General features: G+C 42.1%; 2 protein-coding genes across 5 annotated transcripts in view; one reads left to right on the top strand and one right to left on the bottom strand.

Annotated features, from left to right (window-relative positions):
* Positions 1-665: 665 nt before the first annotated feature.
* LOC120533452 (gastrula zinc finger protein XlCGF7.1-like) lies at positions 666-24,556 on the bottom strand. 4 transcript variants are annotated; one of them, XR_005634494.1, is made up of 4 exons: positions 22,316-24,556; positions 12,415-12,876; positions 3,562-3,682; positions 666-2,475 (listed from the first exon to the last, which is right to left on the bottom strand). XR_005634494.1 is itself a non-coding variant. In XM_039760360.1 (3 exons), exons 2-3 carry the CDS (start codon positions 12,842-12,844, stop codon positions 1,886-1,888), a joined length of 1,020 nt encoding a protein of 339 aa, XP_039616294.1. In that variant the 5' UTR covers positions 12,845-12,876; positions 22,316-24,556; the 3' UTR covers positions 666-1,885. The 4 variants fall into 4 exon arrangements, 2 of the variants coding, with proteins under 2 accessions (XP_039616294.1, XP_039616295.1); XR_005634493.1 differs by having other exon boundaries at positions 12,430-12,876; XM_039760360.1 differs by lacking the exon at positions 3,562-3,682.
* The window catches only part of LOC120533388 (zinc finger protein 850-like), a 34,238-nt gene continuing 30,768 nt past the window's right edge, over positions 22,542-26,011 (top strand). Inside the window, exon 1 of the mRNA XM_039760236.1 lies at positions 22,542-22,623. The gene's annotated coding sequence lies outside the window, so the exon portion shown is untranslated. The remainder of the gene's footprint in view (positions 22,624-26,011) is intronic.

Below are 26,011 nucleotides of genomic sequence, written 5' to 3'. Positions count from 1 at the left end.
AGGCCCTATTTTTGGTCGACACGGGGCTGCAGCAGGACTGATATTTTCGGTTATATTTGTGGTCTTTCCAAGTACTCTTCCTCTTCTGCTGCTCGGTCCTTTTTTATTCTTGTTTTCAATATCCAGCCAAATTGGGGGAGTCTCTGTCAAGCCTTTGTTTCTTCTGAATGTTTGGTCAAGCCTTAAAATTGATGTTGATTTGGGTTGGTTTGCTTTAGATAGATAGATACTTTATTAATCCCAAGGGGAAATTCACATAATCCAGCAGCAGTATACTGATACAAAAAACAATATTAAAGAGTAATAAAAATGCATGTAAAAACAGTCTGTCACTGAAGCTACTCCTCTGTCTGGAGATGACACTGTTCAGTGGATTCTCCATGATTGACAGGAGCTTGCTTAGCACCCGTCGCTCTGTCACAGATGTCAAACTGTCCAGCTTCATTCCTACAATAGAGCCTGCCTTCCTAAAAAGTTTGTCCAGGTGTGAGGCATCCTTCTTCTTTATGCTGCCTCCCCAGCACACCACCACGTAGAAGAGGGCACTCGCCACAACCGTCTGATAGAACATCTGCAGCATCTTATTGCAGATGTTGAAGGACGCCAACCTTCTAAGGAAGTATAGTCTGCTCTGACCTTTCTTACACAGAGCATCAGTATTGGCAGTCCAGTCTAATTTATCATCCAGCTGCACTCCCAGATATTTATAGGTCTGCACCCTCTGCACACAGTCTCCTTTGATGGTCACGGGGTCAATGAGGGGCCTTATGTTAAAGTACCTTCTGAATGTGCCAGTATGTTGAGTAGAGAAGGAATGTCTGAAGTCCAACGATTGTAGCCCTGCATAAGTCATCCATTTGGATGAGCCCCATGTCTCCTTCAGATCTAGAAATTTACATTCTAGGGATGCCTTGATTCTTGTAGATTGACTGGTATGCATGCAGAAGTTCTCACGTTTTTATGTCCAGTTTATGTAAATTGTTCGGTGTGCAGTCAGAGATGCCGAAGGCATCAGATAGGATGTGAATGGCAAGCTGGTTTATCACCAGGATTTTACAGCATGCAACAAGGCAAGTTCTGAGAATCACCTTTGTTCAACAGATGTACGAGGTGTGACAATTTAATTCCTGGAATGCACATTTTAAAAAAATATACACGTGGAACTGTACACTAGTAGCTTCTGTCCCCTTTTGCATCTATAAACTGACTGAAACGGTGCTCCCATTTTTGGAAGCAGGCCTGGAACTAATTTTTCCAGAATACTGCTGAGCAGCTGTCTCACATTCTGTCAGATATCAGTTATATTAGAATATCTTCATCCTTTTCAGCACACTCAAACACACTCGACTTTTTCATAACATCTTCACCATGGGCCACTTGCAACAGTTGTCACGTTTCAGTTGTACATTTGCCGATTCTCACACAAAATTTAATATTAATAAGTTGTTCTAAATTTTGATCACCCACTTTTACGCCAAAGTGTACACACCGATATCTATTACCTTCTCAAAAGTTAACGAACAACTAGCTCTATCAGCTTGAAATTTACACACATATTAGTTCAAACATAATCAAAACACTAACATTCATGCAATTTTGGTACAGTTATATCACGGGCGACACTACGCATCCATTCCAGGAATTAAAATGTCACACCTTGTACTCTCTGTTTGTTTTCTGCTTTCCTTATATTTCTGCACATTCATTTACTCACAAATATTTGTTTCTCTCAAGTTTAGGTTTCTGATGATACCCTCCTCATCCAGCTTGATGTTTGCACCATTTCTGATTTTTTAGTTAATGACCATTGCCTCAGTGGACATATCCAGCCCAAATCTCATTTGGCAGTCCTGTGAGAATTTCTTTACCATGTGAACATATTTCTCTAAAGGTGAACTCTGGTGTGTCTCTTAAGGTTACACTTATGCAAAAACTGTTTGTCACACAGAGAACAGCAATACAGCTTCTCCCCTGTGTGAACCGATAAATGCTTCCGCAGACTATTCCTGTCAAAAAATTCTTTGCCACATTCATAACAGCAGAACGGTTTTTCACCTGTGTGAACTTTTGCATGGCTCTCAAGATTGATTCTGTCAAAGAACTGCTTGCCACAATCAGAGCAGAAAAGCGGCTTCTCTCCAGTGTGGATTCTACGGTGTCTCTGAAGTGTACCCCTGAGACCAAAATGTCTGCCACACTCATTACAACAATATGGCTTCTCTCCCGTGTGAATTATTCTGTGTCTATCGAGAGTGGAGATTTCTGCAAATTGTTTTCCACATTCTGAACAACAATATGGCCTCTCTCCAGTGTGAATAGTTACGTGTTTATGAAGATTGCTGATTTTTGTGAATTGTTTTCCACATTCTGAACAACAATACAGCTTCTGTCCTGTGTGAACTGTTAAATGTTTCTTCAGACTATTCCCATCAAAAAATTCTTTGCCACATTCAGAACAGCAGTGAGGTTTGTCTCCTGAAAGAAATTTAAAATTAAAAAGAAAAGTTTATTTTCAATTTGCATTCCTACTATTAACATTAAGTTACAACTTAAGTCTTATGATTGTTTATGCTTTTAAAAGGTTTTTCCAAATTCCACCAAGTATTTAAGTTAAGCACATAAAAAGACATTCAACTACTTGCCAAATGAGGACAATTACTGGAGCCATGAATGTGGAATAGTAAATTAAGCAGATCATGTGTAATAAACCCACCTGACAAGAGTATTACTCTGATATTGGATATCAAAATGGCTTATTTAATCACCACAGAAAAACAGAAAAATGAACAAAGTGACTTTCAATGAACAAACCTACAAGAACTGCTGTGGTCTGTGAGAAAATTAGAAGACAAGAAAACACAGAATCAGTGCAGTTATCTGGGTCTGCTATAAAGGGAAGTGGAGGGTGAAATCAGCTTTTTGACACACTGGAATCAATAATAATTTCCAATACAACATTAATAGAGGTGTACTGCCATGATTTATTTATGGCATTCAAACTAAAATGTGCTGTTTTTTTGTGATTTACTCAAATGTGTGTGTAAATGTATGTAAAGGATGTCTGTTTAATGACTTCTTTCATAGCATTTTCAGGTGGAAGAACAGCAAACCGGCACTTAATGAAGAGCCCTATTGGAAAAATACACTGAATTAAAAAGGGAAAATTAATAAAGCCTGTTAACTCTGCCTTTAACACAAGCCTCTCTAATCCAAAGTTTCTGTAGGTTTTCATTACTCCAACACATGCAGCTTAAAATAGGTTGGTTCACTTTAGTCATATCAAAAGATTCTCCTACTAACATAAATGGCAGGTCTCTTATCTTGACAGTTTCACATAACCTTGGCATCCTCTTTCAACTTGTTGGGCTGCTCCCATGACAGGCACTAACTGGCCAGAACTCCTTGAAGTGACCTCCATTACCGAGGTCTTGAGAGCAGTCCATTCACAACTGACGCCTGCCATGATATAGTCAAAGCCGCTCTGGAGTCTAACATTACAAGACGACCAGCAGAAATATGATCAGCTTATACATAAAAGCAGTCACAATGCCTGGCACACACTTGAGGCTTATACTGCGCTTGCTAATGTCATCTTCTTGGAGTGTTGACAAGCAGCAACCCTCTCACTTCACTTAGGCAGACGACCTTCATTTGTATTGACCGACACACCTCATTTCTGTATCTGAAGACAAAAGGGGGAGGCAGAGCATTAGAATGATGAGCTCTGTTGTTTATTTTACCATCACCTTCTAGTTAAACAAAGCATACACAATTGTATGCATTAACAAAAGTATATGACAGATTAAAAGACATTGTAACTTAAAAATGCAAATTTAATAGAGAAGAACACAAAATCAATATTTTGATTTGATTCACTTTATTAATCCCCGATTAGAAATTGTCTTTTCACATGACCTTTGGGGGTCAGACAAGAGCAGCCCTGGAGCAATTTTCAGATTACAGGTCTTCTTCAAGGGACCAATGGAGTATTAGTATCTGAAGCATTTCAATTTTTAGGATTCATCCATTAAACACAAGGAATATTTCAGTCCAAAGCTTTGCTCACTTTATGCCCACCACACTCACAGACAGCAAATCACTCATATTGTTAATGAAAAACCTACAAAATCAAGGTGTACACAAAACAGAGATGAGACTTTTACAAGCAGAAGATCTCACAGACAAAGGTCAGAAAACTAGGAGGTCCAAACATGCAAGTAATGAATCAAAATGAAATGTCAAAAACATACGGAGCAAAAGATCTGAACCGAAGTAAGAAGAATCAGCAGTCCTAACCAAAGAGCTGCTACAAAAGGACAAAGGTCCAAGTCCTGGTGCTTCCTGTCTTGCTATATGGTTGCGAGACATGGACGCTATCTAGTGACCTGAGACGAAGACTGGACTCCTTTGGTAATGTGTCTCTCCGGAAAATCCTAGTGTACTATTGGTTTGACTGTGTCGAATGAGTGGTTGCTCATGGAGTCCCAAATGAGGCACATTACCTACATTGAGAGGGAGCGTCAGTTACGGCACTACGGCCATATGGCGCGTTTCCTCCGAGGGTGATCCAGCTTGTAAGATCCTCATTGTTGGGGACCCGAGTGGCTGGATCAGGCCAAGGGGTTGCCCACGTAACACTTCGCTGCGTCAGATAGAGGGGAATTTCCGGAGGGCGGGACTGGGCCGTGTGTAGTGGGTGTGGCAACACACTGTACCAGTGCATGCTCTCCAACTTGACATGAAACTCAAATCCCAGATAACAAGGGGCAGATTCTAAAACAGGAACAGGAAAACCCAAAACCAGCAAAAGGCATCAGAATTTTTTTTAGGGTTAATTATTTTTTGCCCTTTGGTCCCATGTCTGAATATTTTTCCAAAAAAGCACACAAAGCAACGGTTTCACTTCAAAACAAACTAAAATACCCCTCCTTGAACCGTCACCTATTCGTGGTGGAGGGGTTTGCGTGTCCCAATGATCCTAGGAGCTATGTTGTCCGGGGCTTTATGCCCCTGGTAGGGCCACCCAAGGCAAACTGGTCCTAGGTGAGGGATGAGACAAAGAGCGGTTCAACAAACCTCTGATGAAGAATAAAAACCTTGGACGACGTTTTTCCCTTGCCCGGACGCTGGTCACCGGGCCCCCTCTGGAGCCGGGCCTGGAGGTGGGGCTCGTTGGCGAGCGCCTGGTGGCCGGGCCTGCACCCATGGGGCTGGCGGGCACAGCCAAGAGGTAACGTGGGTCCTCCTCCCCATGGGCTCACCACCTATGGGAGGGGCCAAGGAGGTTGGGTGCAGTGTGAGTTGGGTGGTGGCCAAAGGCGGGGACCTTGGCGGTCTGATCCTCGGCTACAGAAACTGGCTCTTGGGACGTGGAATGTCACCTCTCTGAAGGGAAGGAGCCTGAGCTAGTGCGCGAGGTCAGAGGTTCCGCTAGATATAGTCGGACTCACCTCGACGCACAGCTTGGACTCTGGAACCAATCTCCTTGAGAGGGGCTGGACTCTCTACCACTCTGGAGTTGCCCCGGTGAGGGCCAGCAGGTGTGGGCATACTTATTGCCCCCACTGAGCCTGTGCATTGGGGTTTACCCCGGTGGGCGAGAGGGTGGCCTCCCTCCGCCTTCGGGTGGGGGGGGAGGGTCCTGACTGTTGTTTGTGCGTATGCACCAACAGCAGTTTGGAGTATCCACCCTTTTGGAGTCTCTGGAGGGTTGCTAGAGGGCATACCTTCTGGGATTCCCTCGTTTTGCTGGGAGACTTCAATGCTCACGTGGGCAATGACAGTGAGACCTGGAAGGGCGTGATTGGGAGGAATGGCCCCGATCTGAACCCGGCGGTGTTTTGTTATTGGACTTCTGTGCTCGTCACGGATTGTCCATAACGAACACCATGTTCAAGCATAAGGGTGTTCATATGTGCACTTGGCACCAGGACACCCTAGGCTTCAGGTCGATGATCGACTTTGTGGTCGTGTCGCCGGACTTGCGCCATATGTCTTGGACACTCGGGTGAAGAGAGGGGCGGAGCTGTCAACTGATCACCACCTGGTGGTGAGTTGGCTTCGATGGTGGGGAAGATGCCGGTCAGACCTGGTAGGCCCAAACGTGTTGTGAGGGTCTGCTGGGAACGGCTGGCAGAGTCCCCTGTCAGAAGTAGCTTCAACTCCCACCTCCGCAGAACTTCAACCACGCCCCGAGGGAGGTGGGGGACATTGAGTACGAATGGGCCATGTTCCGTGCCTCTATTGTTGAGGCGGCTGACCGGAGCTGTGGCCGCAAGGTGGTCGGTGCCTGTCGTGGCGGCAATCCCCAACCCGTTGGTGGACACCGCGTGAGGGATGCCGTCAAGCTGAAGAAGGAGTCCTATAGGACTTTTTTGTCCTGTGGGTCTCTGGAGGCAGCTGATAGGTACCGGCAGGCCAAGCGGAACGGCTTGGTTGTTGCTGAGGCAAAACTTCGGGCATGGGAGGAGTTTGGAGAGGCCATGGAGAACACTTTGGACGGCTTCGAGGAGATTCTGGTCCACCGTCCGCGTCTCAGGAGGGGAAGCAGTGCAGTGTCAACACCGTATATGGTGGGGATGGTGCGCTGCTGACCTCACTTCGGGCGTTAGGGTCGGTGGGAGGAGTACTTCAAGACCTCCTCAATCCCACTAACATGCCTTCCAATGAGGAAGCAGAGCCTGGGGACTCTGAGGTGGGCTCTCCCATCTCTGGGACTGAAGTCACCGAGGTGGTCAAAAACTCCTTGGTGGCAGGGCCCCGGGTGGATGAGATACCGAGTTCCTTAAGGCTCTGGATGTTGTAGGACTGTCTTGGTTGACACGTCTCTGCAACATCGCATGGTCATCGGGGACAGTGCCTCTGGACTCTGGAGGGTGTGTTCCAACTATAGAGGGATCACACTCCTCAGCCTCCCTGGAAAAGTCTATTCGGGGGTTCTGGAGAGGAGGGTCCGTCGGGATAGTCAACCTCGGATTCAGGAGGAACAGTGTGGTTTTCGTCCCTGGTCGCGAACAGTGGACCAGCTCTTCACCCTTAGCAGAGTCCTGGAGGGTGCATGGGAGTTTGCCCGACCGTCTACATGTGTTTTGTGGACTTGGAAAAGGCATTCGACCGTGTCCCTCGGGAATCCTGTGGGGGTGCTCGGGAGTATGGGGTACCGGACCCCTGATAAGAGCTGTTCGGTCTCTGTACAACCGTGTCAGAGCTTGGTCCGCATTGCCGCAGTAAGTCGAGCCCGCTTCCAGTGAGAGTTGGACTCCGCCAGGGCTGCCCTTTGTCACCGATTCTGTTCATAACTTTTATGGACAGAATTTCTAGGCGCAGCCAGGGTGTTGAAGGGGTCCGGTTTGGTGGACTCAGGATTGGGTCACTGCTTTTTGCAGATGATGTTGTCCTGTTTGCTTCATCAGGCCGTGATCTTCAGCTCTCTCTGGATCGGTTCGCAGCTGAGTGTGAAGCGGCTGGGATGAGAATCAGCACCCTCCAAATCCGAGAGCATGGTCCTCAGCCGGAAAAGGGTGGAGTGCCCTCTCAGGGTTGGGGGAGAGATCCTGCCCCAAGTGGAGGAGTTCAAGTATCTCGGGGTCTTGTTCACGAGTGAGGGAAGAATGGAGCGAGATTGACCGGCGGATCGGTGCGGCATCCGCAGTGATGCGGCTCTGCATCGGTCTGTCGTGGTGAAAAAGGAGCTGAGCCGTAAGGCAAAGCTCTCAATTTACCAGTCGATCTACGCTCCTACCCTCACCTATGGTCATGAGCTATGGGTAGTGACCGAAAGAACGAGATCGCGAATACAAGCGGCTGAAATGAGTTTCCTCCGCAGGGTGTCTGGGCTTTCCCTTAAAGATAGGGTGAGAAGCTCAGTCATCCGGGAGGGGCTCAGAGTAGAGCCGCTGCTCCTCCACATCGAGAGGAGTCAGATGAGGTGGCTCGGGCATCTGATCAGGATGCCTCCTGGACGCCTCCCTGGTGAGGTGTTCCGGGCACGTCCAACCGGGAGGAGGCCCCGGGGAAGACCCAGGACACGCTGGAGGGACTATGTCTCCCGGCTGGCCTGGGAACGCCTTTGGGATTCTCCCGAAGAGCTGGAAGAAGTGGCCGGGAGAGGGAAGTCTGGGCCTCTCTGCTTAAGTTGCTGCCCCCGCGACCCGACCTCGGATAAGCGGAAGAGGATGAATGGATGGATGGACAAACTAAAATATATACTTATGACAAATGTCACTCTGCTTTACTGTATGTTCCATGAGCCTATACAGTAAGTACAGTATAGCCTCATTACACACCTGTTTGTCTCATCAGTCATCAGCTGAAAGGCACTTTCTGGAAAAAAAAAAGCCTGAAATAGTCGAGAGCCTTGTAATCCATAGCATCCATCAGACCACCCTGTGTGCAAGTGAAACCCAGTTGCCAGCTTGCCCCCCACAGATCTGTGTCTGTGTAGTGAACGTTGCCATAGGAGCGTCTGCTGCACAAGTGCATTTAGCTCTATGATCAGTTGATGCAGGTCCCGCTCTTTCATGTTCATCCAAATTGAAGTTTGATAACTGACTGTATATTCCTTCCATGGCAAACGTTGCTGAAGGTGTGCTCAGTCAGCTGGGGAAAGATCACCTGATACCGGCACCCAGCTTACATTTTTAATCTCCAGATCACTTGCATGAAAATCGGAGTTCGAGTTCACAATAATGCGCAAAAAAAAAAAAAGTAAATAACATGCATGGAGTATATTGTTTTTTGGATTTGCTTCACCCTCTCGCCCGATGCCATTCTAGATGTTGTTTATTCTACGCTGCTCACGCATACACAGGGATTCGGCGTCATGTCGAAGAGTCTAATAGTCCTCCTAGCAAAAAGGGCCTACCTATAATGAAATGATGAGTTTTATCGATGTTTACCGATTTTTTTTGCCCTCTGCCCCTGAATGTCTACTTTAGTCGACATACGCCCTTAAACCGTTCTGTTGACAAAACTCAACATCCGTCCTAAAAGAGTTTATCTTTGTGAGCAGCAAAAATCAAGATCATGGTTTGTTCTCTTTACTCAGGTCGCTCATATTTTTTCCATCAACAGACTTCCATTAAACTCACTTTGCAAAACTTACTTGAATCAGAAGGCATTGGAGCCGGAACTATGCTACTGTATTATCACCAATTCAACATGAACCTCGTTTTCCACCAGACAGCTTCAGAGACAATAAAGTTCACCAATGTCCTTGAGGACAAAGTAACTTTTTGAACGTGTTTCTTGTACACGCACAGCTCTGACTTTACAGAACTGTTTATTTAAGAATAATTTTGCCAAAAGATGCATGGAATGCGGTTAGCATACAAGTGTATGATCGATTCTTCCATGGGCGTGTTAAAAATTTGCTATTCTCCAGCATTAGTCTCCAGACAGCAATTATGTTAGAAACTGTAAGAACATTTTCTTCTTTTTATCAGGCATCAGTGGAAACCACATGGGTTAGCAAACATATTTTAGTAGAATTTGGGTGGAGTTTAAAATTACAGTTGCAAGAAAGACTTTGTGATACTACAATGCTGCATGTGTGCCTGATGACAAAACTTCAATTAGGTCACAATTACACACCAAACGACTGGGCTGTCAATGCTGAACGAATTGCAGAAACAGTCACAGATTAGACTGGACGTGATTTGGACACTGACAGAGTTAGTTCTTCTCAAGAAAGACCCGTTCACATAGACAATGAAATATCTGAAGATCTCTGTGGAAAGGTTTGAAAAGGAGACCAAAGCATTTTGCAAAAGTGGAGTGTTCATCACACCACTAGATGATAAGCAGTCTACAAATGGAGAAAATTTAGTACTGGAGTGGGAAATGCGCAAAGAACACAGTGCTGAAATGAAAGAGGACAATGAGGGGAAGAGCAAAGGAACAACATCTCTAAAACTTCACAAAGGAAAAACAAGAATGGTGTTAATGGAAGGAAAAACACAGGAAACCAAAGGAAACACTATTAAAAGTACCAGGCTTTCAATAGGCCACCTTGCTGCTCCACACTGAATGATGTTCAGAAGTTTAACTTTGGCAGAAACAGCATCATGTTTGGGGTTTAAAAAAAAAAAACAAAACAAAAAGTGCTACACACCAATATCAAAACCTCATAGTACAGGGTGGGGAAAAAAAAATCACCTGGCAGACCTAGGACCGTAAGAACGCCTGAAAATGTGGAAGCAGCAAGAGCATCCACTCAGCAATCCCCAAGGCGTACCACTCATGAGCATGCCATGGCACTGGAGATAGCAAGTCGGAGAGTGAGGAGGATTCCACATGCCGATTTAAAACTGCATCCTTAAAAAATGATGTTGGCTCAAGAATTAAGTGAGAGAGATCATGTCAAATGCAGTGAGTAGCGATGAGGCTCACTTCCATATCAGTGGAGCCGTAAACAAAAAGAATTTGCTACTGGGCTGAACATAATCCTCATGAAGTCCACGGACAGCGGCTCCACTCTCCTCATGTAATGACTCTGGTGTGATTGGCCCGTACTTTTTTGAGGAAGGTGGTACAACACTAACTGTGACATCCGAACAGTACATTGAAATGTTGGAGATGTGGATACAGAACATGTGGATTCAACAGGACGGGGCCACAGCTCACACAGCACGACATCTGCTCAGAGTGTTGAGGGAAATGTTTCCTGGGAGTTTGATCTCTTTAAGGGGAGACGTGGGGTGCCCAGCACAGTCACCAGATTTAAGCCCATGCGAGTTCTTCCTTTGGGGGGATACCTAAAGGAAAAGGTTTTCAAACATCGTCCTCAATCTCTTGAAGATTTGAAGGAAAGAATCAGACAGGAAGTCACTACCATTCCGTCCAAGATGACCCAGATACTGATGAAGAATTTCCGGGAACGTCTTCAGTAATGTGTTGCCAACGACATTCGCTATTTGTTTGATATGATTTTTAAAACCCATTAAAACTAAACTTTTCAGAAATATATACAATTTTTTAGATAGCTTCATTCATTTTTGATACACCTTGAAAATGTGGGAGATCTTTATGCCCCACCCTGTAGAGGGAGCACCATGTTGCGCTTCTTCAGAGCAAGGACAGCTTACTGTCATCAAGTGAATACAAAAAGTTATAAAGAAATCAGGAAGATGAATGTCAGCGTAGAGTACTAGAGAGATCCAACAAAACAAACAGTCAAATCAAAAGAAGAAATAAACAACAAGAAAGGTTAAAGAGAAGGACACAAGTATTCTGGAATGGCCAATCAGAGCCCAGAGCTCAACAAAAACAGATTCTGTGCTCTAACCTGAAGGCAGCTGATCATCCAAGGATTCCCAGATATAAAGGAATTGTAAAAGTGTGGAAATGAGGTAAAATTCAAGGATGATCATATAGAAAATTGAACTGTTAAAATTGGTAATCCTATTGTATTAGAAAAGAATTAAGCACATGAGAAAAGTAGACACTCTATTTTAATGAGCATTAAGATGTAAGAATTAGGATTAAAAAGACTTATACCAATATATTTTTTTTATTATTTTGTATGAGCTAGAAACCACCCATAGTTTATTAAGCCAACGGATAGATGTGCAGGAGAGCTGCAGAAAGATAGACCCCTCGCTTAGAGAGGGAATGTGAACTCTTCATTATATAAATTATAGTAGCAAGCAAGAATATTCCTTATCAAATAGATAAGACAGACAAAGCGAGGCTTGACAACCCCTTAACTAAGAATTATTAGTAGAATCAACAAGAGGCAGGACTAGAGTTGTGGAATGCTAGAAGTTAGAGGAGGAAGAATAATGGCTTAAATGATAAGAATGTGACAAAAGAAAAGGGTCATCATTGTTCCATCTTAAGTGAGTCTGTATGCACGCCATACGATAAAGCCTAATTCTGCTGCCTGTTCTGAAGTGCCCGAGTGCCTTCATTGGGGCGGAGGGCGACCCTGCCATGTTAGCCTACTTCAACAGTCAACAGCTACTTGAAACAGTGTAGGTCACTGGATCTAAAGGGAGGTCAACCAGTTAATAAAGACAGGGGGTCAGACAGCAGACTGTCAATGTTTAAGCAATGTGTTCAGAACTGACAAGAAGTCCAGTTGTTTGTGTGCTACTAGATTGTGATGGTCTGTTACTGTGACTTAGCTGAAGATCAGATTGCACCGTTTGGAGGAATTCATGCAGAAATCCATAAATGGCCAAAGGGGTCACATTCTTTTTTCTGCAACTGTTCTGTTGTATACCAAGGATAGACTCAGAGCACTGACACAAATTTGCAATTATAGTACAAAAAGAGCAGCAATAATTAAGGCGAAGGCACCTTGAACACTCAACCTTTTAGCCACATTTCTTAGATTCTCATAAAAAGTCCAGGACCACTCCCTTTCAAGCTCATAACCCCCAATCCTCAAACCTACACATATTTTATACTTACTCTCTCCAGACTTACTTGTAGATGGTGGCTGATCTTCCAGAGTTCTAACAGATGATGATATTTCCTCGGTCCTCCTTGTGTCAGAATGTAATGATTCGGACTTCACATGGATAGAAAGCCCTGCAGATGAGCAGTGTGTGCTCTGAGGAGATACCAACCCCATCGCTGCTCCATCTTGACACCTGTAATGAAGGTCATTTTCCTGGACACTCTCCACACTTTTATGTTTGTGTGTCTCAATGCTGATAAACTTCTCTTCAACCTCTTCTTTAATGTCCAACGACTCCAGTTTACAGTCCTCTTCCTTAATGTGGAGATTAACTTGGTTAGGGTGGGCAGGCTCCCATTCACAGTGCTCCTCCTTAATATCTGTGATCGCTATCTTTATGATGTTCATGTCAGCCTCACACATCTCCTCTTTCACATCCATCTAGAGATTACAGTAAATGATAGCTTCTCTCTCTGTGGAAAGAATAGGATTGAATTCCATCAAAAGTGCACTATTATTATTTAAACACATCTTAATTTAATTTTATAACACCTTCTCAGTCACGGTTTATGCCATGTCTGATAGTTGATAGCATGCAGTTACTCTTCATATCAAATTATCACATATTGTTTCCTCAAGAGGCATTAGCTCTCCGGAAATGTGTTCTTTTGAAATTGCGGCACATTAAGTAACTAAACAATATAGTAATATGACAGAAAAGGCGATATCCCTCCCATCGTGATTACGGCGGATAAGAATCACATGAGAAAAATATACTTTAGCTTACATTTACTGACAGTTGATGCGGTTACTGACAGGAAGCATATGACAGACTTTTATCCAGGTGGGAATCTGGATCTACGCAGTCTGCCATTTTTTCATCCCCATGCTGAGAGGGTTTTCGGACGGAGGTCCAACACAGCTTCGAAGGGTTTGGCTGTTGTCCAAGCCTTTTAATACTGTCTGCTTCACTTGCTGGTCTTCTCTGTCTCCAAACAAGGGCAGGTAGGGACTGAACTCCTCCGCCACAAAATACAGAAATATAATGCTTACATGCCGGTTCTCATTCTCCCAACAAGGAAAGAAGATTTTGTACTGACAGAGGCCAGAAATACTGTTCTGTGTTTAGGCTGACTATACAATCCTCCAGTGGTCTTTGGCTATCTAATCCAATGCTTGGTTGGCAATTCTAAATGCTGAGCCCCTGTGTGCCAAACTTAGCATGCACATGTGAATGGAGACTTTAACAGTGTTGTTTAGGACAGTGACATAAAATATTAAAGAAATATGTATTATAACACATATAAAACAAATGTTGGAGTGAAGGTCCAACAGACTCAAACAAGACCATTGCCCACGGTTGGTGGTCAGCAGTATTCATTACTTGGACTAAACATATTGTGTTCATGGGGTGCCAACATTGTGTTATGAAGTCTGGTGATGAATGTTTAAGTAGGTTCACAGGATTGTGTTTATAAATAACTAAGAATGAGAGGTTAAGAGCAGATGCTGATACAGCGCATTGCCGCACCCACCACATGACAAACCAACTCAGAATCCCAGGATCCGAGTGCAGCCATGCAACGTGTGACACCTGAGCAGCATACTAGTTCAGATGGAGTGGAACGCTGGGAGAATTTTTTATGGTGGATGGAGTGCCAATTCTGCCACTGACCCCCAGGTTTTTTCCCAGCAGGTTGGAGAGCCTACACGCAGGGCTGGATGCAGATTAACGTCATACCCAGGAAGGAGCAACTACAGGTTAAGAGCCTAACAAAGCAGAGTCACCTTTGGTGTATACGGGACTCGAACCAGCAACCTTCTGATTACCAGTGCAAATCCCTAACCTCAAAGCCTCCACTCTGCCCAAAATAAATAAAATAAAATAAAAAAAAAAAACAGGAAGGGGGAGAGGAACGAGGAACTTATCTGTGCCAGAATAATATATATTCCTACAGGAGTAGATGAACAGGTGAAATATTAGGTTTGCTATCGTACACTATCACGTGTAATTACTGATGTTTACCTTCTATTTTTGACATTAGGTTACACAAAGATCTTTGTCTAGTAACTAAAACCAACCATAAACAAAGCCACCAATCACCCTGTTATCTGCTGGGCCAATCATAATATTTGACTGTAGTAACAGATTTTATAAAAACCCTTTGATCCCATTATACATTTTAAAGTGCTTTGTTCTTCTGAACTGTGAACGTCCCTGCTACTTTAGTAAACAGCTGACTGACCCGACTTAGAGACATCCTTCAATGTACTGTCACGGTGGGGATGGACACGAATGTTTAAAAGTGACGTAAAGAAGCTGAACCAGTTTCCCCAAAATCCACTAAACTACTCTTAATCACCTACAGAGCAGTCCACCAAGGATTTCTGCATAGAATAAAACATCAAAGACTTAACACTTAGTAAACTCAGTAGTGTGTCTGTTTGTGTACAGTACACAAGTAAACTCAGCGGTACCATACAGTAAAAGGGAAGCATTGGGTTTTCCTCCTACACAGCAATTACACGTACTGTAATTTAACCACCTTAGCATTAGAACAGAGAATCACTCAGGCTGTAAAAACAATGCGAAAATCGTAAGCCCCGAAGTGTCACTAGGCCCCGAGTGTTATCCAGGTAGCAGTGCAGACACGTCTTCTCCTGGCCTCATTATGGCATCTCGTAAGAAACGTCTTTCAGCAGCCCACAGGTTGCACACTCTTGCCAGTGATACGAGCAGTGATGACAAAGTGAATCTGTCTTCAGGCAGTGGGATTGAAATGGACAGTGGGATCAAAAGTGACTCTGATGAATCTGAAAGCAAGACTTGTGTACACACTTGCAAAGTGTGCTGTTCAAAAGCTGATCAGTCTGGAAATAATAATTGGCAAGGAATTGCGCTACTATTGTCCAAACTGTGATGCTGGATTGTGTATTTCACCGTGTATCAAGATATAGCACACAAACAACACATTTTGATAGTGTATATGGTATTAGCAACATTTTCATTAATATTCTGATTATTCATTATTATTATTATTATGATTTGTACAATGATTAAACTTTCTACACTTCTGACTTTGTACTTCAAGTGTTTTGCATGTTTGACAGTAGAACAATGAGAGTAAATGTCATTTTTTTCAAACAAAAAACAATGCAATGCTTTTTACAAGCTTTAATGTGAAAAAATGTTACACTAAGGAGGTTAAACAAACAATGAAGACAATTCATGAAAGCATAAATGACACAGTAAAATAAAAATATACTAATAATGAAAATGCAAAAATGCAACATACCGTAAGAATTTAAAAGGTCTGACAAAGGAGTCCGCTAAGCCCACTTGTTTAGCTAATAGCTAAGATGTCCCACTCTCTCCTCCAGATCCTTAACACTAGAATTACCAAAGTCTACGAAAAAACGTGTAAATCTGTCCCACCTTAAATCCATTTGCACCTCTCCGTCAGTGTCTTTTGTCTTGTAAATTTGCCGATAAAGAGATGCAGTCTGCTATTCCATCCCCCTACCGCCGCAGAATGGCCACAAAGTTCTCCCAGCTCATGCCTTCATTATCTGGGAGTGAATTGCTGGAGTTTTAGTGCGGAAATAATAGATCGTTATTTGGAACGCATGCATTTCATGTGTGTTCTGTTTCTACAATCACCTGTGTAAACAGAATGTTAAAAAAGAAATGTTTTTCATATTTTGGTAATACAGTGATCCCTCGCTATATCGCGCTTCGACTTTCGCGGCTTCACTCCATCGCAGATTTTAAATGTAAGTATATCTAAATATATATCACGGATTTTTCGCTGGTTAGCGGATTTCTGCGGACACTGTGTCTTTTAATTTATGCTACATGCTTCCTAAGTTGGTTTGCCCAGTTGATTTCATACAAGGGACGCTATTGGCAGATGGCTGAGAAGCCACCCAATCAGAGCACGTATTACAAATTAAATAAAACTCCTCAATGATATACGATTTGCTTCCCGCACGGTGCTTGATTGTTTGCTTTTCTCTGGACATTCTCTGCGCCTGACGGAGGGTTGGTGAGCAGAGGGGCTGGTTGCACAGAGGCGGTTTGCCTAAAAGAATACGGACGCTCCTCTAAAAAATGCCGCTTTATCGCGGTGCTTCGGCATACTTAAAAGCACGTATTGATTTTTTGATTGTTAGCTTTTCTCTCACGCTCTCTCTCTCTCAGACATTCTCTGCTCCTGACACGCATTCTTTAAAGAGGAAGATATATTTGCATTCTTTTAATTGTGAGAAAGAACTGCCATCTCTGTCTTGTCATGGAGCACAGTTTAAACCTTTGAATAAAGAGTGTTATTTCATGTCTAGAGGGCTCTAATAATATTAACAGTGTGGGAGAGTTTATAAGGGCTTAAAATATATAAAAATAACCATACAAACATATGGTTTCTACTTCGCGGATTTTCACCTATCGCGGGGGGTTCTGGAACGCAACCCCCGTGATCGAGGAGGGATTACTGTAAATGACAAAATGTGGGTATAAACTATATAATGTGTGAAGCTTGAAGTCCAAAGAACAAATAATCACTTTCACAAAAGGTTCAAGGATGATATAGCAGCTTCCGTGGTGTAGCGGTAAGAACTGCTGACTTGTAATCAAGAGTCCCCCTGTTTGATCCTGACTGTTTCATGTAGTAGAGAATAGTGAGCTGCTCTTATTGATATTATACAATAAATAAATATATTTGGTTTGTGTCTGTAACAGCTGTTGTACATTTATAGTACTTGTAAAAGTTAACATTTTTTTTTCCACTTCTATGCCTTCTTCGTATCTCACCGTCACTTGAATTTTTTTTATTCAGTTTTATTGAATGTTCCTGCTCACAATGAATTAGTATACACCTAAGGGTCCATGATGTCAAAGCTGCATTGACAAAAAACAGAGACATAAGCATATATGATATTTGGAATTATTCATTTTATGATCTGCATAGTATATTTCGGAAAGCACTGTGGCACTGATGCAACATTATTCATGTTATTCATAAACATTCGCTTGTAATCACTGTCTGCGTGTTCCCCAGCCCCCATCACCGATCTTACCAGTACCCACGCTGCTGTATGATGCTTTTTCATTTGTACTCCAGGACATGCAGAGGAAAGAATAGTACAGACAGGTCAGTTCAGCGCTATATGCAATCATCAGATTCATATAACAGTTCACAGACGCGCAAGGACCGTCCTTCCTACATTTACGACATGTGTACTTGTTTTCCATCAACACTTAAAGCTTTATCAATTTTTGAGGGTACTAGTTCAAACTCATATGCAGCTATTATACGCTCTATTAAAACACTCTGTAGAATGCTCACATAGGCAAACATTAAACAACTGAAATAATGCAGACGTGAAAAATTAGGAAAACAGAGAACTAGAAACAGATGGCAATCATTCAGATGTTGTCAGGACAGAGTGCTGCCAACAGAAAATAAACCTGTGATGGGATTTAATGCACGCTTGCAGTCTATTATAATGATAGTTAGGTAGCCCTGGATTAACAATTAAGCAAAATAAGCACATTATAGGGCATCAAGTGAAAGGCGGCATCTCACAGAGTTACTAGGATGTTGTACTGTTGTGAGCCATCGTGGATATAATGAGAATTCAAGCAACATGACCCCTGTTATTGGTTAGCTAGAAAGATTACAATATGCAAACTATAGAGGCAACTCGGGCCCCTTCTTCAGGTAAGTTGTAATCTTGCCATTTTGATTGACTCATCATTAAAAAGCAGGAGAAAATTTTAGGAATGAGTCAAGTTGTACACAGGCAATAGTTAACATTATTTTCACATCTTGCAATCCATATATGCTGAAATGCTGTAAATCTTAGCACTGGACGTGTTGCTTGGTACATCGATAAAAAAAGGCCAACCAACATAAATTTCTGTAGAGGGGTGATGTAGAAAATTGAAATCTATGCTCTGGAATTCACTTCCTTTTAGCAGAGTGACAAGTGTGAAAGCTTTCTTTTACTAGGCCTGGATTGTAGGGCCTGGTTTGATAGCCCCTGTTGAGGAAGGATTCACTCAGTACAGACGGACATTTACTTCTTGATCACAAAGTCGTCTTGAAAATTAATATTAAAGTCTAGTTAAGCTTGCTTGTCCTTAAATTGCCGGGGAACCAAATGAAACTGGGACAAAATCTCTCACAGAGTATTTTTTTTTTACTGTTTTATGTGAGAGGGTGTAACAATAGTTAATTAATTGGGTCAGCAATGCCAAATGAAATATATAAGCATTTGTTTTAGAAATGTCATGAAGCTAGCTACTGAAAGGGTTAAGTAAATGTACTACCAGGAAGGTTGATGTCATACACAAAATGTACAAGTAGTCGATTAAGAGATGAGCCGGTGTCCTGTCTGGACAGACATTATTATTTACTATATTATTTTAACATGGCTTTCTCATACACTGCAAAAAATGTCAGTAAATTTAATGGTACAAATACTGTAAATGGTGGAAGTAAAAGACCTTTTCTGAAAAAAAGGAAAGTTACCTTATGTTCTACTGAAAATTACCTGTATATCTTAAACAATAAATTTTATTATTTTTTTACAGCCAAGTTCTGTAAAATCAATATTTTTCTACCTTCAAAATATGCTAAATACCGTTTATTGATGCATTACAGTTATACTGAAAAAAAATCTGTGTAAAACTGTTAAATAACGAAGGTAAACAACCGTAAAATGTAAAACGGTAAATCACTGTTTCAGTAAAACCGGCTACGATATTTGCATAAGGACACACCCCTTTTTACAATATTGTTCCTGGTGAAGCGCATACCTTTGAATAGTAGGGAAAAAAACTTCACCTAAGTTAGCAGACTTATTTTTCCCCACGTGCTGAAGGTTTTATGAGGTTATGGAAGCTGATTTATGGTGGGTTGTATTCGATAAGTAGGACACCATACACCACAAAAGAAAACTTTACATCCCCACCAGACAACGTGGCATAACTTTCTTAAACATTGAATTGTTTTCAATGTGTGTAATTAAATGGCATATGCTTGCTATTGGTTGTCGTTACTTAACTGATGCAAACTGTGTACTGGGGTTTGACCCTGCCAATACATATTGTTTATTTATTGTCATATTTATTACACAACATGAATTTCTGGTTATGGTTAAACATTCCCTTTTGTTGCAAAGACCAAATAGTTTTTACTACAAAATTATACTGTAGACCTAAAAATATTGTCACCTTATTACAGTAAAATTTTGGCAACCCAGCTGCCAGTATTTTACCGTAAATTTAACATTATTTTTTAAAGTGTACCGTAGACCAAAAAATATTGTTACCTTCTTTTTTACGGTAAAATCGTGGCGACCCCAGCTGCCAGTTTTTTACCATAAATTTAACATTATTTTTTATACAGTGTAGCTTCATTTAAGAGTAACCCTGATATTCTGTATATGGATTTAATTATCTTTCTTTTATCATGGCTTCACACTCCATACTAATCTCTACTTTCTCTGCTGTTCATTTTCAGGTTTTCTGTGGTGCCGATTTGCGCCCCCACCACCTGATCAAAGCACCATGCTGTGCCTCCATTGATGGATTGAAGGCCAGAGGTCAACATGACTATCGTCTAATTCTTCCACATGAAGCCCGAATACCTGAGGACTGATTGAGATCTGGGTAGAATGTCCAGTGGTGGCTGGGTGGTCTCATGGCCTCAGAACCCCTGCGGATTTTGTTTTTTCCTTCAGTCGAGTGTGTTATTTCTTGTTGCTTAGCATTACCTAATCTTATTTTTAAATATTTTCTTTCTTTCGTTCTTTATCTTGTAAAGCACTTTGAGCTACACATGATGGAGTGGTGGCTTTGAGGCTAGGGATCTGCATTGGTAATCGGAAGGTTGCCGGTTCGAATCCCGTAAATGCCAATAGGGACATTGCTCTGTTGGGCCCTTGAGCAAGGCCCTTAACCTGCAGTTGCTAAGCGCTTTGAGTAATGAGAAAAGCGCTATATAAATGCAAAGAATTATTATTATTACACCATTTGTATGAAAACGTGCTACAGAAATAAATGTTGTTGTTGCTGTTGTCACATACACAGAGATTTCAAACAGAACAGTTCAGTCTAAGAGATATGAGAACAACAAAAGTGTGATGGAATAGACTCTCATTTCACAAAGTGATTTGGGTACAAACCAGTGAACCAGAGTAGATGTACTAATTCAGCAGTGTTACGTAAATTCAGTCATTTATAAAACAGACCTGTGCCCTTAATTTTTTGTTGATCATTCTATAACAGAATGCTGTGATGAATGTTCCCTCTTCGACATTTGCTTTAGAGTAAATAAAAGATGCAATGGACAGGCTTCCTCCTGCCTGATTACTGACTCAAAAGGGTTTTATTAAACATGCCCTGTTGGAGGTTACATTTCTCTTTTCAATGAATTTAATTTCTACTGTGGAGACTATGCAGTAAATGTGGTAGACATGAAATAGAAAAGGGCAATAAATATTTAGTTTGTGTTCAGATCTTATTTTATTATTTAACACAAAACATTTTAGGGATTAAAATGGTCCTTATGAAAATTAACATGAAAGCAGAAGTACCCATTATTAACCTATGAAACTGAGCAAACAGAAGCACTGAAACTGAATTTTGTCTGAAACGTCTGTACTGTACACATATTGTAGATTATACCATGATAGAATATGCAAACTTAATCACTGTTAATAAAATAGCAATATGAATTTTCTGTCATACCATCCAATCATAGGTAGCACAGTCTTTATACAATTTGATTGTATGTAATATAGTAAAGGTAATAAAGCAAGCAAAAGTGCAATACTTTAGAACAGCAAGAGCATAGAATGCTCATGAGAGTGATAAGAGCAACATTTTTAGACAGCGTGAAGAGTAAATGATGGTGTGGAACATAAAGGCCACTATAGCGTGTGACAACAACCAGTCTTTATTTTACATGCCCTTATTTACAATAGAGAAGCAATAATGATTTGGTCAGTGAAATTAAATCAAAGCCGCAAATGGAAAAGATACAATGATGGCAGACATCAGAAGAAGCTGGAATTCTCCCTCCCAGATTTAAACAGCAAGTATCCCTTAATCCAAATTCTTTGCTAACACGAACTGCTTCTGCCCGCAGCCGTAACAGCCATTCTGACCTCGCAGCTTGGAGAGTCGCATTATAAGAGAAGCACTGAGACTCTGCAGGGGGCTTACAAATCAAACTGTCCGCTAACAGGGGGCTTAGAGATGGATGTCGGCAGCAAAACGATACAAGTGTCAATACTTGCACACTTCACTTTAAAATCTCTAAAACAGAACTCGAGCTCAGTTTTTCAACAACTCGGAACAGAGTTTTACGCTCATCGATTCCACTTTATGAAAGTAAACACTGCACATAAACGCATACAATCGTAAACAACTTATATTTCAATACCATAATATACTTTTATTAAATAGCAGCCCCTCCCAGTATTGCGACCTTGGTGTGGAAGCCTTCCATGGAGATTCGTGCTCAAGATTCACAATTTTTCTATGAGTAACAAATAATCGACCCTAATGAATAACCCAAATGAAAACAATTTTACATACTGTACTTTGGGGGCTGAACTGAAAATAAGTTATAAAAATCATTTAATTGTGTTTTTTTGCTGACGTGTCTTATTTTTCATGGTTTGTCGAGAAAGAAATAGAACTTGATAGCGTCAAGTCAACAGCAGATACCAATAAACAGCAAACACAGGCGGGCGATTCACTCGAGCAAACTCAGGTGCTGAGATGACGGACACGAACGCGCTGCTCGCCTCTCACTCAAGTCGCGTGCAGTAACTGCGAGCGGGGCAAATGAAAACTCACACGTCCATAAAGGGTCGTCCCACAATCCCCCGAACACTTACCCTCTGTCTGTCAGTCTCTCGGCAGTTCTTTCTAAACGCGTCCGTCCGCTCTCAACCTCTCCTCTCCTGGCAGGCGGTGTAGCGTGGCTTCAGCGCCGTCGCTCTTGATGACGTCACAAAGCCCCCCTCACAAGCACACGTGACAGCTTTGTGCAAAGACAAATCTGCGAGAGGGATGCATGACGTCATCAAGAGCGACGGCCCTGAAGCTGTTTGCCACTGGGCTGTGCGGGAGCGGAGATTGTGTGGTCGAGTGAGGCGAACAGGTGTGCGGACGAATGTAAAAAGACTCATTGACAGATAGAGGGGTAAGTGCTCGGGGTCTGGGAACGACACCTTATGAACGTGGGAGTTTATACTAGCAATCACTGCATGAGACTTGAATGAGAGGCGAGCAGTGCGTTCGTGTCCATCAGCCCACTGTCGGACTTTGCTCAAGTGAATCCCACTGTGGTCCCTCGCATGGCTTTGCTGTCCATTGTTGCAAGCGGTTCACCTCACGTTATCGAGCTACATTTCTATTTCACTTTGCCAAGGCACATCGCCTATTCCTTCTCTTTATTTCTTCAGGCGTGTCCTTCCTGAACCTTAAGGAGTCTCTCCTTCCGCACGCAGACACACAGCGCTTTGCTTTTTGCCTTCGTTCTCCATTCAGTCCCTGGTGTTCAGTTTACAGACAAGAACGGAGTTGCTGACCGACGCGCAGCGAGGAGTCAGTCGGGCTCTACACGTCTGATTAGTAAAAGAGATAAAAACGAACTGGATGAGAGTCGAAGTGGAGAATGAGTACAAATAAACAGAAATCGGATTTAAGTGTAGTGCTGCAGTGTTACTTCTCCATTTGAGCTATAAAGTGAATAAGTTTGTCTATGATGTGTGATTTTATACAGTTACACCGCCTAACACTCTGAAACGCGTTCAATCCAGTGTGGACAGCAGACATTTACATAAATTGCATGGATTAAAAAAAAATCTTTTTTTTTCTTTTTCTATTCCATTGATCTTTGTGAAATTTTTCTAAACCTTTTACTAAGGCCCAAATCTGTAGTCCCTGCCAATGAGTTTTAGAGGGGTTAATGGAGATTTGTAGTTTGTGTGGCTGCCTCACAGTGCCTGTTTATGGTCTGTATGCAGTTGTCATGTGTGCTTTGTGGATTTTTTTTCTCCCACTTTGTAGAAGTGCACAGACGTAGTGAAATAACAAATCTAACTTGGCTTGGTGTGATTGTGAACATAAATGTGGGTCACCCTCTGATGATCCATAGCTGGCTCCTGCCTCTGTTACAGGTACTCTGGTTTTCTTTCCATATCCCAATGACTTTTGTTTGTGTTTTGTACTCGGCTATGGTGGGGATGTGGAAGCTCAGTCCTATACAGTGGCTGCTGCTGATGTTCTGGGCACAGCCAGGCTGTGTGGGTCACTCCCAGGCACTCATCAGTGAACACCACCTGCAAGCTTAGCATCCTCCTTTTGTGCAAGGATCCATTTGATTTCATCAGAATATTCATGAGTCCCAATGTGTTGTTCTTTATCAGACCTCGCCCCTTAGGAATAACCACAGTGGATCGGCCAATTAGGAGCTCAAATCTCCAGACATAATGAAGACTGAGGCACTCCAGGCCTTCACGACGCAGAACTCACAATACTGGGAGGAGCTCAGAGTTAATGAACATTTTTTATTTTGTGTTATGTCCATTGTTTTCTTCTACAAGATGAAATTGTCAAGTGTGAAATTGTCTTTTGGTTTTTTTAAAACAGAGGTGAAGTTCTGTTTGCAGACTTTTTTTTTTTCTTCTTAAATTCCGACAAACATTCACGAAGGCCCGTGTCCTGTCACATCTGTCCTCCATCATTAAGCACCCTTATTTCAGACAGATTTATTTGTAAACCCTCTGTTGACTCCTTTTGCACTTGACCATCTGAAAGTCTTCAAAGACCGAAGCCCAAATGGCCGTGGACAAAAGCAGTTCATTTTAGAAAAGAATTGGATTTAAGGGGATTATCAGACCCCGCCCCTTAGTAATCCCCACCGTAGATTGGCTAATCAGGAGCACAAATCTCCAGACATAACACCTGAGCCACACAAGGCCTCCACAATGCCCAATTCATAATATTGGGAGGAGTTTGTTTTTAATAGGCATTTATTATCGTGTTAAATATAACATTATTTATTATTTTGTGTGTTTTCTCCTACAAAATGAAATTGGTGAACCTGAAACTATCTTTTGGGTTATTTAAAACAGAGCTAATGTCCCATTGTGGAAATTTTAAACTCTGCCAACATTCATGAAGGCCCGTGTCCTGTAGCTGCTGTCCTCTGTCATTAACACTAGAATTACCTAATCATACGAAAAAAATTGTAAATCCGGCCCACCTTAAATCCCTTCGCACTTCTCAGTCTGCGTCTTTTGTCTTGCAAATGTGCTGATCAAGACAAGAAGCCTACTATTCCATCCCCCCACCACCGTAGAACGCCCACAAAGTTCTCCCAGCTCATGGCTTCATCATCTGGGAGTGAAGTGCTGGAGTTTTAGAATGGAAATAATGGATTGTTATTTGGAACACATGCATTTCATGTGTGCTCTGTTTCTACAATAATCTGTGTAAACACATCGTTAAAACAAAGTTTTTTCATATTTTAGTAATAAATGACAAAATATAGACATAAACTATATAATGTGTAAAGCCTAAAGTCCAAAGATCAACTAAACACTTTCACAAAAGGTTCAAAGATAATACAACAGTTTCTGTGGAGCAGCAGTAAGAATTGCTGACTTCTGATGAAGAGTCCCCCGGTTCGATCCTGACTGCCTCGTATATTTACCGTTTTGAGTAATGAGCTGTTCTTATTGTTAATATTATGCAATAAAAACAAACATTTGATTTGCGTCTGTAACAGCCACTGTAAATGTATTGTACTTGTAAAAGTTACCTTTTTTCACTTTTATTCTCTCAGTCACATACTACCATCCCCCTACAGTTCTGACGCTGTTACATTTTATCTGAAACTGGGAATAACTGTAGATGTGAGTGGAGTTTTGAGACAATGGAACTGGAAATTCTTTGATCTGGATGGATAAAAGCTGACACACAAACGCTGGCGAATCTTAATATTGCATTCGTGCAATGATGTTTTCTGATTGGTGCTATTCAGGTCATACAATGATTTCTTCATAATGTCACCTACAGTATATTTGTCTCTTTCTATTTTCCCCCAGTGCTGCACTGACATCATGCACCAGAAGGCGTGAGCTTATTCAGTGCAAGCAGGAACATGCAGGTGGCCGGTTGCTTGCGCTATAACACGCTTGACTTGGCTGCGATCAATGCACATGTACTGTGCAAGGCATACACAGGGGCCACTGAGAACATGGCTCACCTTGCAGAGGAACGTCCTTTCCTCTGCTTGTCCTGAAGTCCTATGCAGACTGGGCAAGATTGGGGGGGAAAAAAATTGTGGTCACTGATTACAGCCACAAGAATGTACACGAATGAATATGAATAATGTTGCATCCGTGCCGCAATGATTTCCGAAATGTACTATTCAGGTCATAAAATGAATAATTCCAAATATCATATATACTGTACCTATGTCCCTGTGATTTTGTCAGTGCGGCTTTGACATCACGGGCCATAAGGTGCATACTAATTCAGCATAAGCAGGAACACTCAATAAAACTGAATAAAAAATAATC

The sequence above is a fragment of the Polypterus senegalus genome, chromosome 8, assembly GCF_016835505.1.
Source record: "Polypterus senegalus isolate Bchr_013 chromosome 8, ASM1683550v1, whole genome shotgun sequence".
Classification (NCBI taxonomy): domain Eukaryota; kingdom Metazoa; phylum Chordata; class Cladistia; order Polypteriformes; family Polypteridae; genus Polypterus; species Polypterus senegalus.
The sequence above is the reverse complement of the archived record's forward strand: the minus strand, read 5'-3'. Positions and strand labels throughout refer to the sequence as shown.